Source organism: Plasmodium falciparum (genome assembly GCF_000002765.6).
Source record: "Plasmodium falciparum 3D7 genome assembly, chromosome: 12".
In the NCBI taxonomy this organism is placed as follows: Eukaryota; Apicomplexa; class Aconoidasida; order Haemosporida; family Plasmodiidae; genus Plasmodium; species Plasmodium falciparum.
Genome location: NC_037284.1, coordinates 1,587,501 through 1,604,821, shown reverse-complemented (window position 1 = coordinate 1,604,821; position 17,321 = coordinate 1,587,501). Strand labels below are relative to the sequence as shown.

Here is a 17,321-nt window from a genome sequence, read left to right as displayed (position 1 = left end):
CTCATTTAAATTTATTCAATTATATGTTCTTTTTCGCACAATGCGCTATAATGAAATATGTAAAATGCATTTATTTTAAAAACATAGACTTTACTTTCATATGAAACAAAAAAAATTTATGTATATACTTAATTATTATCTGAGCTTAATTATTAAAATATTATACAAATCAGTATGTTTTGTATTTTACAATTTTTTTTTTTTTTTTTTTTTTTCGTCCTTTGTTTTACTCATCTTATATATATAATATATTAGATTTATAAAGGTTTGTAAGGTGAAAAAAAATTTGTAGATAAGAATACATTGAATTTTTCCAACATATTACATAAATATAAATCATAAATAACAATTTATTTTAAATTCATAAGAAATATTAATTTGAACTTGTATCTTGTTTTATTTATATAAAATCTAAATTTTGATTCATATATATTATGAGAATTAAGAAATTTAATAAAGATGAAAACATAAATAAATAAATAAAATAATATTTATAAAAAAAAAAAAAAAAAAAAAAAAAAAAAAAAAAAAATTATATATATTATAATATATACATATAAAATATATATATATATATATAATATATATATATGTAATATATAGTGATATATAATATATATATATAATATATTATAGTATAATTTATGCATATATATATATATGTGATATATATACATAATAATATATATATATATATATCAGTAGTATGTATATGCATACATAAATGTTATATATTATATATATATGTATACTTTTTACATCTATTCAAGTGCACATTTAATATTTATTCATTATATATTTAAGAAAAAAAAAAAAATTATTTTTTTATTTTAATTTTATTTTTAATGAAAATTTAAAAATAAATTATTTTAATTTGAAAATATTTGTTTTTGTAATATTTTTTATGAAAGGACATATCTAAAATATTTTCTTTTATATATATATATTAATTATAACAAAGAAACAAATTATTTGAAAGATGCATTTTTTTATTATTATTTTTTTTTAATTATAGTAAAATAAAATATTGTTAACATATTACACATTCATGGAGAATTAAAAATCTTATATATATTGACATTTTTTTTTTAGACTAATTATTTGTTTGATTTTCTTTATATATATATATATATAATATAACCGAATGTGTACACAAAATAATGTTATATATAAGAAAATATATATATATATATATATATTATATTTACATAATATTATAAAAATATTATTATATGAATAATAGTATATATTACCAAATATATATGTGTACATATTTTTTTTCATACCATTATATTTCTTGTATTTTTATTTTTATATTTTTATGTGTATTTATTTTAAAAAAAGAAAAAAAATTAATACAAATAAAAAGTACAAGTACCGAACTACTAGTATATGTATTTTACACATTATATTTTCAATTTGTGATTCATATAAACACCAAAAATGTTATATAGAGGGATTTATTTTTACATATTATTAAAAAAAAAAGACTAATCAAAATATTGATATCATTCTTTAAACATTATATTATATTTTTATATATGTGTGTTATTTTAATTATATATCTTTATTTTCATGTTTATGCGTATTTTTTTTTTTTCTTTTTTTTTTTGTTTACTAAGAATAATATGCTTTGTCTTTAATTTTTTTTTTTTTAAATTAGAATTTTTCATATCTATAAAAAAAAAGAAATAATAATAAAATAATCTAATCTAAAAAAATATATTCAATATTTATAATTCTGATGTAGTGTCAACAACCAAAAAAAAAAGAAAAAAGAAAAAAAAGAAAATAATAAATAATAAATAAATATAATAGAATAATAATTAAGAACAAATGAATGCTTATTTATTTATTTATTTATTTATTTATTTATTTATTTTTTTTTATTATTATTTTATTTTTTTTTTATTTTGATATAATACTAGCCAAAAAAAAAAAAGAATTATTAACATTCATGTAATATATTTTTATGGTACACGAACTAGCCAAAAAAAAAAAAAAAAAAAAAAAAATTTATTAACATCCATGTAATATATTTTTATGGTACACGAACTAGCCAAAAAAAAAAAAAAAATAATAATAAAAAAAAACCTAATATCATTCATGTTTATAAGTAATAAAGATGCCAAGAATAGAAATATCAAAAGATGTAAAGCTTACAATTATGTCGTACAACATTCAAATGTTGTCCATTCCATTTAGTGTGCATTTGAACAGCTGGACAAGAAGAAATGCAATAATTGATTATATATGTTCACTTGATGATATATATGATATTGATATATTAGTTCTAAATGAAGTGTTTACCAAAAAATGCTATAAACTTTTAACAAGTGGTAAAATAAAAGAGAAATTTCCTTACCACACAAATGTAATAGGTCGCAATTACAAGCGCCATGATAATTACAATGATAGTTCATCAAGTACAGGACAAAAAGATGGCTTATCATTTCATTCAAGTGATACAAATATAAATATTGAAAGTTCTCGTGGTATATCAAATTATGTAAGCGAACAGATGGAATACATACGAAAAAATAAGGAAAATCATAAGAATAAGCTAAGTAAAATTTCTGAAGATATAAGTGAAAATTCAAATAGTTCATATAATTCAAATTTTGATACCATAACTGGAAAACGAAAATTCTTTCATTTTGTTAATGGGGGTGTGATTGTTTTATCAAAACACAAAATTTTACATAAACACGCATTAATTTATTCTAGTGGTAAATTTCCGGATGTATTTTGTTCCAAAGGAGCTATATATTTAAAATGTGATGTAATGAACAAAAAGGTAAATGTTGTAGCAACACATTTACAAGCAGGTGATAATAAAGAACAACAAAAATGTAGATGGAAACAAATCGATGAATTAAGCAAATGGGTATATGAAGGAATTCCTAGTACATTTATTAAGAAATTCGAATCATTGTTTTTTGTAGGAGATTTTAATATAAGATATAATGCAGATAGATTATTTTTAGATAAGGTTTTATCAGATAATTACTTAAATAGTTATGTAACAAAAAAATCTTTAGATACAACATATGACTCTTTTTTAAATGATTATTGCAGATATATCGAAAGAGATTATAATTATAAACACAAATATACTTTAGATTATATCCTAGTTGCAAATAATTCCAATGTCGAAATTATAGTCCCACAAACATCTATACAAAATTATTATAAATCATTATATTTTATAAAATTCTTTCTAGGTATTATTCCTTATAAAACTACATACATACATCATCCAAGTGACCACTTTCCAATATATGCAACATTTCTTATTTTAAGTTAATGATATTAAATATAAATATAAATAAATATATATATATATATTTATTTATTTATTTATATATGTGTATAGCTATATGCTTTTATATGTGTACATTTTTTTTTTCTATTTTTTTTTTGTGGAAAAAAATAATATATGAAAATCCATAAGTGGAAGGTATAAATTAAATATATGTGAAATATATATCTTTTTTTTCTTTTTAATTAAGGATTTATTCATTTTTACATTCAAGCAAAAAAAAAAATATATATATAAATATATAAGTAAAAATAAAATAAATGAAAAGAAAAAAATATTCCCATTATATATATGTATATATTTTATATTACTTATTTTTTTTTAGTGCATTTAGTTTTATTTTATTTCATTTTATATTTATATATATTTTTTTTTTTTTTGTTGTTATGTAATTGTGTTTGGTTTTCCATATACCCTTTTTCTTCTTTTGATTATACATATATAATTTTTTTTTAAATATATTTTTTTTTTGTTCATCTGAATTAATAATAGACTTATAAATAAATTTAATTTTTAGGTTAATTTACACATGACCATGACACTTATTTTGATCTATCCAAATAATATATATATATATATATATATATATATATATATATATATATATATTTATTTATTTATATCTTGAGTCATATTTATTTTCATTTTATTTTATATTTTATTTAATTCATTTGAGGAAGAGTTATCTTGAATTATATATTTTTATATATAAAAAAAAAAAAAAAAAAAAAATCCATGATATAATATATCATTACTATATATTAAAAATGAACATATATAGGACCATTATATTAAGTGTTTTTATTAACTGATAAAAAAAAAAAAAATATATTATGAGCCTAAATTTTAAGAAATATATGATCTATATAAACATAAAATTATAATATATATTATTTGAAAATGTAATCATATATATATATATATATATGTGTGTGTATGTTTTGTTGATTGTTATATATCCTTATTTACACATCTAACATTGATGTTCTTTCTTTTCGTGAAAAAATTCAAGGAGCCTTATAACATACAAGAACCTTAACCCTTCGTCAAACTCTTTGGGAATTCTGGTTTTTTCAGTATTACTGCAAAATAAAAATATAATACAATGAATAATATATATATATATATATTAACATATTTACATAATTACATATTTACATATTTATATAAGAATAATATGAATTGTTTTTATAATAAAATAAATAGTTTATGGGTGTTACTTGAAAAAGGATTCTATTAGGAAAATCATGTTCATAATAATATGACGTTTGTTCTTATTAGATTCTATTTCCTAATAAAAAAAAAATATATGTATATATATATATATATATTTTTTTTTTTTTTTTTTTTTTTATTTTAATAAATATATTTATAATAGAGACACATATGTTCATATTAATATTTATTTTTTTTACATGATATATTAGCCTCTTCTTGTCTACGTTTAATAAGTTTTCGAATGTTATGTCTGGAATATCCTCATCCGAATTTCGTGTTTTGAATAAGTTTTTCAACGTGTTTATAAAAATGTGAGAGAAATGAATAATAGCTTGAAAACTGCTATCATTCGGAAATACAAAACTGTTTATTATAACATCATATGTGATTGAGTTTTTATTTTTGAGGGTATCCATTGATTGTTGTAAATTATCAATATTTTTGTTTGTTTTAATTATAATCAGAAATTTTCCATATGAAGTAAAAAATGGTATAATGAAATAGGAATCATCAAATATGTATGAGGATAAATGACTTAAGAAATTATCATATATTTTATTATTTTTAATTATTTTATAACATGTTTCTTTTAATTTTAAGAATTCGAAATATTTTATTAATTGTATATCGCAACAGTATACATATGGAAGTGTTGATAAATGTGTATTATTTAATTCATATTTAAAAAGTGATTTCTTTTTATGTATCTTACCATAATTATAATTCATACATGATATAAACATATTTAAACATGGTATTGTTGGTACACTATCATTATATAAACTTTGAATATGATATAAATACATTTCATTTATTTTAAAGTGTTTATAAAAAGAATTACAATAATTTGGTAATATATTAGTATCATCAAATTCTATATAATAAGATATTTTTTCTAACTTGTCATGGATATTTTTATCATTAAATATTTCTTGTAAACATAAAAATAATATTTTATAATTATGCAATGGTATATAAGATATATATTTTTTTTTTTTTTTTTTTTCTTCTTTACAAAAATACTTTTTAAAAAAGAAACTATTTATTATATTATTCTCATTAAAATAATTATTAATTATATCATTATGTTCTTTTCTTTTCTGAACTAGAGATATATTACATTCATTTAAATATGTTTCGATTCCAGAATTTATAAAAATGAAATTACTCATTTCATTTAATTCTTTGGTTAGATTTTTTATTTCTTTTACTATAGAAAATATTATTATTATAAAAATGTTATATGCCCTTTGTAATTTACAACATTTAAAGTGTACTTTCTTTTTCCAGTAATCTGTATACTTATAATTAAACTTTTTATTTTTTATTAATGAACATAATTTTTGTACTCTTTTCAGAAATAAATCTTTCTCTTCACTATGATTCTCTATAGAACATTTTTTATCACAAACCAATAAATTCTTTAAATATTTCCTATATACATTTTTATCATTACTTTTTAAAAAATTAATAATTTCTTCGTCATTTATTCCATTGCAATTTCTTGCTTTACATGATCCTGTAGATGAATGATCACATGTGTGTTGTTCGATACTCTCTTCTACATCATATGTATGTTTTACTGTTTCGTTGTATTTTCTTTTCTTTCTATGACTCTTATCAGATTCATAATCTTGACTTTCTCCAGATTCATATTCTATACTATTTTCTGATTGATTATCTTCATCTGATTTGATACTTTCATCCTCATCTGATTTGATACTTTCATCTTCATTTGATTTGATACTTTCTTCTTCATTTGATTTGATACTTTCATCTTCATTTGATTTGATACTTTCTTCTTCATCTAATTTGATATTTTCATCTTCATCTAATTTGATATTTTCTTCGTCATCTGATTTGATACTTTCATCTTCATTTGATTTGATACTTTCTTCTTCATCTGATTTGATATTTTCATCTTCATCTGATTTGACATTTTCTTCTTCATCTAATTTGATACCTTCATTTTGATATTCCACCTCTATATTTTTTTCTTCTTCCACTTCAATATTTTTTTTTTCTTCCATCTCAATATTTTCTTTTTCTTTCAAATTAATATTTTCTTCTTTTAAATCAATATTTTTTTCTTCTTCCACTTCAATATTTTTTTCTTCTTCCACTTCAATATTTTCTCCCTCCAATTTTTCAGTTTCACCCTTTTTTAATTCATTCTTCATTATACCCTCATTACTATATTCATTAATTTCTTGTTGCTTTAAAATTCCTTCTAGTACTTCATTTTGACATGTTTCATTAACTATGCTATTATTTGACAATACTTCACGATCATACATTTTAATATCCTTTTGTTCCTTTTCATAAATGTCTAATAAATTATCATTTTTGTTTACTTGATTTAATATATTTCCATTCTCTATAACATTTGATTCTTCTGTTTTTCCGTTTGACACACTACCATTAATTGTAATTTCTTGGTCTTCCTTTGACATATCATTAAATTGTTTATCTGATTTGTTTTCCAAATCATGCTGTGATATTATATCCCTTCTTTCTTCCTTTAATGTTTCCTTTTGTACATAATCTGACATATTATCCGATCTGTTATCTGATATGGTACGCGCCATATTATCTGACATATCGACAGCAATTTGGTTTGATATTTTGTCTGACATATCGACAGCAATTTGGTTTGATATTTTGTCTGACATATCAACAGCAATTTGGTTTGACATTTCGTCTGACATATCGACAGCAATTTGGTTTGATATTTTGTCTGACATATCGACAGCAATTTGGTTTGATATTTTGTCTGACATATCGACAGCAATTTGGTTTGATATTTTGTCTGACATATCGACAGCAATTTGGTTTGATATTTTGTCTGACATATCGACAGCAATTTGGTTTGATATTTTGTCTGACATATCAACAGCAATTTGGTTTGACATTTCGTCTGATGTTTTGTCTGACATTTCGTCTGACATTTCGTCTGACATTTCGTCTGACATTTCGTCTGACATTTCGTCTGACATTTCGTCTGACATTTCGTCTGACATTTCGTCTGACAATTCACCTGACATTTCACCTGACATTTCAACTGACATTTCACCTGACATCTCACCTGACATCTCACCTGACATCTCACCTGACATCTCACCTGACATCTCACTTAAATTATTCCCCAACTCATCATGACTCAAATCATTGTGCTCCTTTGTTGTTTCATGTTCCAGGGTAGGTTCATTTTCTAATTTAAAAAAGCTTTTATCTTCATCGACTTCCTTTCCATTATTATCACATTCATTAATTTTATTATTATCATGCACAAAAGAATTATTTTTATTTGTACTTCCTTCATTGTTCAGATTTAATAAGATTGGTTCATCCGTGAGTATATCTATATTTTGCTCATCACTTTCATGTAAGTTCTTCTGATTTTCATTTAAAGGATAATTATTATCATTATGTATATCCTTCTGTAAATCATTATACATGTCATTGTTCATATTATTAATATCTTCTGGTGTATATTCATCATTCTTTACATTCCTTTGTTTGAATAGATTAAGTACAAAATCTTTTATGCTTTCCTTCTTTTTATTTTTATTATGATTACTTGGAATATTATTATTTGCAACAAATATTACATCATCATGTTGATCATTACCTATATGTGTATTATCCATATTTTGTTTTAATAGATCATTTGTTTCATTATTAAAAGAAACTGTTTCATTTTCTTCTTCTTTTTTATATTCATCCTCTGTGCTGTTCCTTTTAAAAACAAATATGTTATTACTGGTATTTCCTATAGAATTTTTCTTTTTCCCCAACGTCGATGAAGTAAATGAACTAAGTTTATGTTTTAATTTATCATATATTCCAAGTTGGGTGTTCATTTCTTTATTATCCTTTAATAAGTTATTATCCATTTTATTAAATAAAGGATATGATGAATAATTATTTATATCACTAGATATTATTATATCATTTGATGAATATTCACTAATTTCAGATATATCAAAAAATAATTCAGGTATTTTATTAATTTCGTTATATATTTTTTTATTACATTCATTCATAGATATGAATAAAAGTTCTTCATAAGATTTTTCACTTTTTAATTTTTCTAATTCTTTTCTTATATAATCAATTCTTGTCTCTTTATTTTCTTCTTTTTTAAGAGATGGCATTAATTTTGTATGTAATGCATGTAAACGCATATTACTACAATTTTTATTGTTACCAAAATTATTGTTGTTACCACAACTATTGTTGTTACCACAACTATTGTTGTTACCAAAATGATTGATGTTACCACAACTATTGTTGTTACCAAAATGATTGATGTTACCACAACTATTGTTGTTACCACAACTATTGTTGTTACCAAAATTATTGTTGTTACCAAAATTATTGTTATTATTTGATGAAGCCCTTTTATTATGATTAACAAATATATCATATGCATATTCTACAAACATTGCCATTTTTTCATATATGAATATATCTTTATTTATTTCATCTGTATTTATTATACTCTTATTCTTTCCTATATAATTTAAAATATTCAATATATCAACAAAATAATAAAAATTTTTTAAATGTGTAAAATATATAGTATTAAAAATAAAGAAAAATCCTGATTTATCATTTACTACATTAATAAAAATATTATTAAAATGATTATATTCTGATTGACTCTCTTTTATTTTATAATTAATTAAATCATTAGATGGTATAACTAGATGATCTTTCGATTTATATACATTTTTCTTAAAGGTATCGTCATTATAGTAATATTCATTCCCATCTTCATAAATGTTATTAGTGAATACTTGATCATCTTTATAACACATAATATTAGATATGGAATTTTTACCATCTTCATCATCATTATATATAAAACAATTATCTTTCTTATTTGTATAAAAATTATAAATATATAACAAAGATTTTAACAAGGACTGATATTCAAATGGACCTCTATAATTATCCATATCTTCTTTTTTATTTTTACTTACACAATTATCATCTTTTGAAATATCTTCATATGTTCTTTTCTTCCTATGTTTTCTTATATCACTCTCTTCTTCATTTAAAAAATGTGATAAATTACATGACAAATCATTTGATCTATCACATGATATATTACTCTTTATACCATTCATTCTATATCCTTCCATACCTCCCTTTACATTTGTTTTTTCAATATCATTCATTTTTATTTCAGTTTTTTTTTTTTTTTTCCTATTTTCAATATACTCTCTGTCCTTCACTTCATTTGGTTTTTTAAATATATTTAAGTTGTTATATATTTTTGAAAGCTTTTCATAAAATCCAATTTTTCGATTCTTATCATTGTCCACAATATTATATGTTTTATTAGAATCAACATGAGACCTTTCTTCTCCTCCTTTGCTACTTTTATGATGAACGACTTTATAAGAATATTCGTTCAATTTTAATTTCTTCTTCGTACTATTTTCCATTACTTATTATATGTAATATAAATGTGTATAATATGTTACTATATATATATATATATATATATATATATATAGGGAGAAATCAAAAAAAAAATAAAATAAAATAATAAAATAAATAAATATATATATACATATATATTATAATATATATATATATATTTATTTATTTATTTATTTATTTACATATGTATATATGCATATGTAATATACCTGTTCAATTATATATAAAAATATTTGCATATAATATATTCATTCTTTAAGAAACTCTCTATAGAAAAATAAAATGCTCAGTTTGTCTCATCCACACTGTTTCTCTCAAATATAAAAACATGAAAGAAAAAAAAAAAAAAAAATTAATATGGATTAAAAGAAAATATAAATTTAAAAGGCCATCATTCAAATTATAATATATTTATATATATATTATATATCAATAATATAATTATTATTAATCATATTATTTTTAAAAAAAAAAAAATTAATTATAAAGTAACATTAAAATTTTCTTTTTCATTCTTATTTAAGAATTATACTTATTTCATGTATTCTTTTATTCTGTGAATATATTTTATTATTTAGTTCTTAATATTTAATTTAAATTTAAATTTGATTTTTTTTTTTTTTTTTCTTTTTTTTTTTTTTTTTTTTTTTGAGTCCTTGTAATGTTCGGCGTGCTTATATATGCATTTCCCTCATTTACATGTACAATAAAAAAATTAAGTCATAAATAAAGTACATAAATATAATATATATATGTACATATATATATATATATATATATTATAATAAAAACAAAATATATTTTTTAATTTTTTTTTTTAATTTTTTTTTATTATTTTTTTTTTTTTTTTTTTTTTATTTAATTAATTTTTTATTGTTACAAATAAAATTCATATATATATATATTTTTTTTTTTTTATATATATTATGAATTTTTTCTGAATCATACATATTGTTAGTACAATATCCACACAAGTTATTGTGTAAATATATATATAAATTTGTATTTATATATATGTTCCTGTTCATTTAATTAAAAGGTATGTTATTGGTTTACATGTGTAAGTAAATAATTATATTCCTTATACACATATATATATATATATATATTTATATTTATATATGTATGGTTATTTTTATTTTGGTAAAACCCTACATTCCCCTTCCCCCCCTGTAATCTTTTTAATTTTTTACTTATGAAATTGAATATTCAAGAAAAAAACAAGCTTTTGGATAACCTAAAAAATCGCTTGTTTAAAATAGAAAAGGTCATAGGGGATATAAAACTCTACGAAAATAATGACGATATAAATGATCCTTTGATTGATAAGGATGATAAAAAGGAAGCGGTAGATGAAAATCTAAAATGTTATGATGAAATTAAAGAATATATAGAAAATATCAACATCGGTTAGTACCACCCATATAAATATATTTGTATATATATAAATATATATATATATATATTTTTTTTTTTTTTTAATACTTACATCTGCTATTCACATTTTAGATAATCTTTATAAAAAAAAAGAAGAATTAATAGAAATCATAAAAAAACATAAACACACAAATAGTATAGCTATTCATGTGTGTACCATTAAATTAATATTACAACAAATATCCAAGGATTTTTTAAACGACATATATAATCAATGTAAAAAAAAAAAAAAATAAATAAATAAATAAATAGAAATAATATAATACAAAGGAACTATGTACCACAATGGGAACATAATATTGTGATCATTAAATTGTTTTTTATTTAGTATTATTATGATTAAAATTATTTTTTATTATTTATTTATTTATTTTTTTTTTTTCATTTCCCAATCTTTATGATTCTTCTTCTTAGATAATGAATTTTATATATACATCCATAGCAATAACATTTTAGATGTATATAACACTTTTGAATATAAAAGAAATATAATTTTATCTCATATGGATTTTATGAAAAGCTATAGTTCCCAAATAAAGGAAATTATAAAATTAAAGGATAGCATAAATAGCTACATGATGTCAGGTAAGCAGATATATACATATATAAAATATATATATATATATATATATATAAATATATTTTTTATATGTTGCCATATATCCAACATACCTAATGTCATATTGTTTCTTTAAACTCATTAGAAACAGAATTATACTTAGAACGATTAAATAAAATTGAAATAAAAAATCAATTGCTCTTCTCAAAAATTTCCTCTATTAATAATTCCCTCGAACAATTAGCTTATAAATATGGACTTGTTGTAATATAAAATATATAATATGTTAATATATTTACATATATATATATATATATATATATATATTTACACATATCTATTTTTATTTTTTATTTTTTATTTTCTCATTTATATATAGATGAAGATTGCTTCTCTGATTATTTTAAAATATAAAACCAAAAGTTTATAAATTACAAATATAATGTGAAGAAAGCAAAAAAAAAAAAATTAAAAAATTAAAATATACAACATAATAAAAAAAAATACATATATATATATATATATTAACACTAAAAATCAACAGGAAATATAAAATGTCATATAAATGTATAATACACGAAATATTACACATATATATTATTAAATTTTTTAGAATCTATAAAAAAAAAAAAAAAAAAATTAAAAATGAACTATTATATAATATAAAATATATGTTACATATTATATATGTTTATTATTCTATTTTTTTGTTTTCTATATGATTTTTCTCCTTGAACTCATAAACATTAATGTTTTAAATTAGGTTAACAATAATTTCCTCAATGATGATGTTAAGGCCCCTAAACCTATGGCTGTAAAGAAGTTAATACAGAATCTTATATTTTGTGCATTATTTGTAGGAAATAATCCTATTAAAAATGGCGATATAGCTGGGTGATTTATTTTATGATAAAATGCTTGTAGTCCTAAATTATTTGTTAATTCTTGTAACAAGATTTTAATAAATATTCTTGTTGATGATGTTGTGTCTTCTTCTGTTAATTTAATAATTTTAAAAATACTCCAAGATATTGCATCAGTATATAATAAATGTGCAAAAAATTTTGAGCAGTTTCTTAATTTAGCTGTTTCCAATCTATGAGCTGTATTAAATGAGTTATCAAAACACTTTTCGAAATTTTCTTGATAAATTTTTTTTAATTTACATAATCTTTCTGCTTGTAAGGCATAAAACTTTTGAAATGTTTTTTCCATACAACAGCAATCTATTAACATATTACATATTTCTATTTCATATCCTTTTTTAATATTTAATTTTAATAATTTATGAACACATTCTTCATAACTTAATGATGACATTATTGATAAATATACATTTTTTCTTAAATTTATTAAATATTGTTCAGTCATATCATGTATTTCTTCATGATTGTCGCTATCATTATTTTCATCCTCATCGTCATCATTACTATCACTTTTTTCGGCTTCACTATCTTCACTGCTATTATTATTTTCGTCTAAATCATCATTACCTAATTTTTCACTTTCACTTTCGTTTTCACTTTCGTTTTCCCTTTCGCTTTCATTTTTTTCTTTTTTTTTTTGTTTTTTTGTTTTTTTGTTTTTTTTCTCATCTGCTGAATCGTCTCCAAATAACAATTCTTCCGATATATGTTTCCATTCATTTTCCTCTTCTTCATATTGTTCATAAGGAACTTCTCTAAATATATTTAATTCTTCCTGACTATTAAAACTCTCATCCAATATATCAATCTCATGTACTATTTTATCCTCTTCATCAATTAAATTTAAATCATCATGAACCGATGGGAAATCTTTAAAATTATTTTTTCTATAATTCCATAATTTTTCAATATCATATTGAGTTTTTATATTAATTTGTCCCTCTTGAATAATATCTTTGAGTCTATCAAAAATGATATCTAACCCCTTTCTACAAATATTAGTATATAATTCTCCAACCTCTGCTAAAAAGTATGTACATACTTGAACCGAATCATTCGTTATATTTTGTAAAAGTAAAGAGCATAATTGTAAACCTACAATTTCGTGTACTATTCTTTGATTAATCATATGTGCTATAAATTTAACAGTATTAAAACATAATATTTTATCATTCCTTTTATATGCTCTTCTAAAATGCAATATTATCCTTTGTATTGTTAATAAACCAATATTAGGAAATTTAGAATTTACTATACATAATAAACATGTAAATACATTTGTAAATGCTGGAGAACTTAATTGTGCATGTATTAAGGCACGACTAAATAATCCTTTCCCACGTATTAAATTACATTCAAATAATTCATAACATACTTCACTTATATTATCTATATTTACTTTATTTACAATATTATTTATTTTCTTTTTTAATTTCATCCATTCTTGTTTTTGATATAAAACACTTTTCTTATTTGTAACCTCAGTTTTTAATCTTTCCAACTTAAATGGAGGAATATAAACACCACCAGCTTTTCCTATATCGTCAATTGTAACATTAGAAATCTTTTGTTTTGCATATTCAATTAAATCTTCGTTAATTTCTAATGTTTCCTCAGTATTTTTATCATCTTCTTCGAATTCCTCATATCCTTTTTTCTTCTTTTCATCACAACTACTTAAGGAACTCTTACTTTTGCTCTTATATCTTTTGCTCTTATATCTTTTGTTCTTATATCTTTTGTTCTTATCTCTTTTGTTCTTATATCTTTTGTTCTTATACTTTTTGTTACTTATACTTTTTTTACTATAACTTTCATTACTTTCACTTTCATTACTTTCACTTTTATTACTTTCACTTTCATTACTTTCACTTTTATTACTTTCACTTTTATTACTTTCACTTTTATTACTTTCACTTTCATTACTTTCACTTTTATTACTTTCACTTTCATTACTTTCACTTTTATTACTTTCACTTTTATTACTTTCACTTTTATTACTTTCACTGCTGACACTCCTACTACTAACACTTTCATTACTTTCAATTTTATTACTTTCACTTTTATTACTATCACTGCTGACACTCCTACTACTAACACTTCTCCTTATATACACATTTTTACCTTCATAAGACCCTTTTCTTTTATCCTTTTTATTTCTTTTCATGTTATACACACTTGAATTATCTGATGAACTCCATTCCTTCTTTTTTTCCCTGGAACGCTTTGAACTACCCTTTTTTTCTTTATTATTATATTTATCACTACTAATTGAATTAGATTCCTCATAAGAATATTTTTTATTTTTTTTTCCTTTTACCTTATCTTTACTTGAATGCGTAGAAGACATACTTCCATCTGGAATTTTATTATTATCTTTTCTTATATGACTTGCAACTTTAACCTTTAGTTCTTTTTCATCTTTTTTCTTTTTTATTTTTTCTTTCCTATAATTCGAATCATTTTCTGTATTACTATTATAACTATTGGATGAAGGATAAGAATTATTTCTTCTTTTCTTTTTTTCCTCACGTTTTCTTATTTCTAAACTACTATCATAAGATGAAGACGGGGTCCTCATCCTCTTTCTTTTATTAACATAGTCTGTTGAATAAGACGATGAGGAACCAAACTCTTCCTTTTTCTCTCTTTTTATTCTTTCATTATAATTATTATCCACATTTCTTTTGTGATCTTTATGCCTTTTTTTCTTTTCATTTTTTCCACTACTACTCATTTTTCCTTTTTTTTTTTTTTGATTTTTTTTTTTTTTTTTTTTATAGAACAATTTTAAAATAACTATACGATATTCAATGACATTTTACAATATTGTAATAAAATAATATATCACCTGTTATATTATTGCATAAATATATAATATATATATATATATATTTTTACAATATTTTGATATCACGTATTTATATTATATATATTTATCATTTAATATATTATAATAATTATTATTATTATTTTTTATTTTTTTCGTAGTATATTAATATTTACGTTCAGCACAAAATTGTAAAAAAAAAAATATATATAAATATATATATATATATATATATTATATATGATAGAATTTTTTTAAAAATACTTTAAAAAAAGGGATAAATATAATATATTATAATAAATTTAGAAATATTGCTTCTTCACGTTTTTAAAAAAAAAGAAAAAGAAAAAAGAATGAAGAATGAAGAATGAAAAATGAAGAATGAAGAATAAATAAAGGAATAAAAAAGGAGAGAAATATAAACTTTAATTAGGATATATAAAATGATCGATTTTTTTTTTTTTTTTTCCCAACATTATTTAAATTGAATCATATATATATAAATATATATTATATATATATATATATATATTATAGAAATAATATTAAATGAAACATTCCTTTGTAATATTATATATTTCTATAACAAAATAAAGCCAAAAAAAATATGTACATATTTGTACATATTTATACATATTTAATTTTTATTTATATATATTAAAATATACATAATTAAATATATGTTTTTTATTATTGTTTATGTTTTCTATTTTAACGTATCTTTTTCATGGAAGCAGAAATATAGAAACTTTTATAAAGAAAAATTTAATTTGTATATATATGAATGATATACTATTATATTAAAATCATATAATAATACCATATATATTTTTTTATAATAGCTTTTTTATTAAAAAAAAAAAAAAAAAAATTATTATTATCCTTTACAATTTCACCTATATACATTTATGGAAAGTTCAAAATGTATCAATAAAAATAAAAAAAGAAAACTTTTTATGATTTTCATCTATTCTTAAAAAGAGGTTAATAAAAATATAAGTCTTTATTTTTAAAAATTAAATTTTTTTTTTATATTTTTCCCTTGAGATCTTGTTAATCTGGTGACTTCGTTTTCAATAAAAATACAACCATTCAAAAATTTTTAATTTTATTCTTTCTTTCTTTTCTCAATATATATTATTTGTTCTGCTGCAACTTTGTACTATTATATTAAAATGATCCTTTAAAAAAAATATAAATATAAATATAAATAAAAATAAAAATAAAAATAAAAATAAAAAATTCGTGTTTCCTTTTTTAGTATGTTTTAATTTTTTCTTGTCATATATATGTATAATATATGTATGTATGTATGTATATATATTTACAATTTAAATATTGTGCATAACGCTATATACGATTATAATTGAGCATAAATAATAAAAAAAAAAAAAAAAAAAAAAAATTTTACACGCTTTTTATGGTGTAATGAAAAAATATATTTTTTTTTTCCTGAATTTAATTATGTAGGATTAACATATACATATATATATATATATATATATAGTAGTATTAAATAAAAGATAGTGTCTCTTATTCGTTCATATATATAAATATATATTATTTATTTGTTTT

The 17,321-nt window shown here is 20.1% G+C and overlaps 4 protein-coding genes across 4 annotated transcripts; 2 read left to right on the top strand and 2 right to left on the bottom strand.

The window, feature by feature from the left end:
* Positions 1–2,125: 2,125 nt before the first annotated feature.
* On the top strand, positions 2,126–3,307 carry PF3D7_1238600 (sphingomyelin phosphodiesterase; the record flags this gene model as incomplete). The annotated part of the gene is made up of 1 exon (XM_001350744.1): positions 2,126–3,307. One exon carries the CDS (start codon positions 2,126–2,128, stop codon positions 3,305–3,307), a length of 1,182 nt encoding a protein of 393 aa, XP_001350780.1.
* A 988-nt stretch (positions 3,308–4,295) lies between these two features.
* Positions 4,296–9,996, bottom strand: PF3D7_1238500 (conserved Plasmodium protein, unknown function; the record flags this gene model as incomplete). The annotated part of the gene is made up of 3 exons (XM_001350743.1): positions 4,296–4,404; positions 4,543–4,613; positions 4,738–9,996. The coding sequence occupies 3 exons, from the start codon at positions 9,994–9,996 to the stop codon at positions 4,296–4,298; spliced, it is 5,439 nt and encodes a 1,812-aa protein (XP_001350779.1).
* A 1,193-nt stretch (positions 9,997–11,189) lies between these two features.
* On the top strand, positions 11,190–12,420 carry PF3D7_1238400 (conserved protein, unknown function; the record flags this gene model as incomplete). Its single annotated transcript, XM_024473408.1, has 5 exons — positions 11,190–11,403; positions 11,504–11,647; positions 11,846–12,016; positions 12,136–12,254; positions 12,370–12,420. The coding sequence occupies 5 exons, from the start codon at positions 11,190–11,192 to the stop codon at positions 12,418–12,420; spliced, it is 699 nt and encodes a 232-aa protein (XP_024329172.1).
* Positions 12,421–12,749: 329 nt separating this feature from the next.
* PF3D7_1238300 (pre-mRNA-splicing factor CWC22, putative) lies at positions 12,750–15,653 on the bottom strand (the record flags this gene model as incomplete). The annotated part of the gene is made up of 1 exon (XM_001350741.1): positions 12,750–15,653. One exon carries the CDS (start codon positions 15,651–15,653, stop codon positions 12,750–12,752), a length of 2,904 nt encoding a protein of 967 aa, XP_001350777.1.
* Between the last annotated feature and the right edge of the window lie 1,668 nt (positions 15,654–17,321).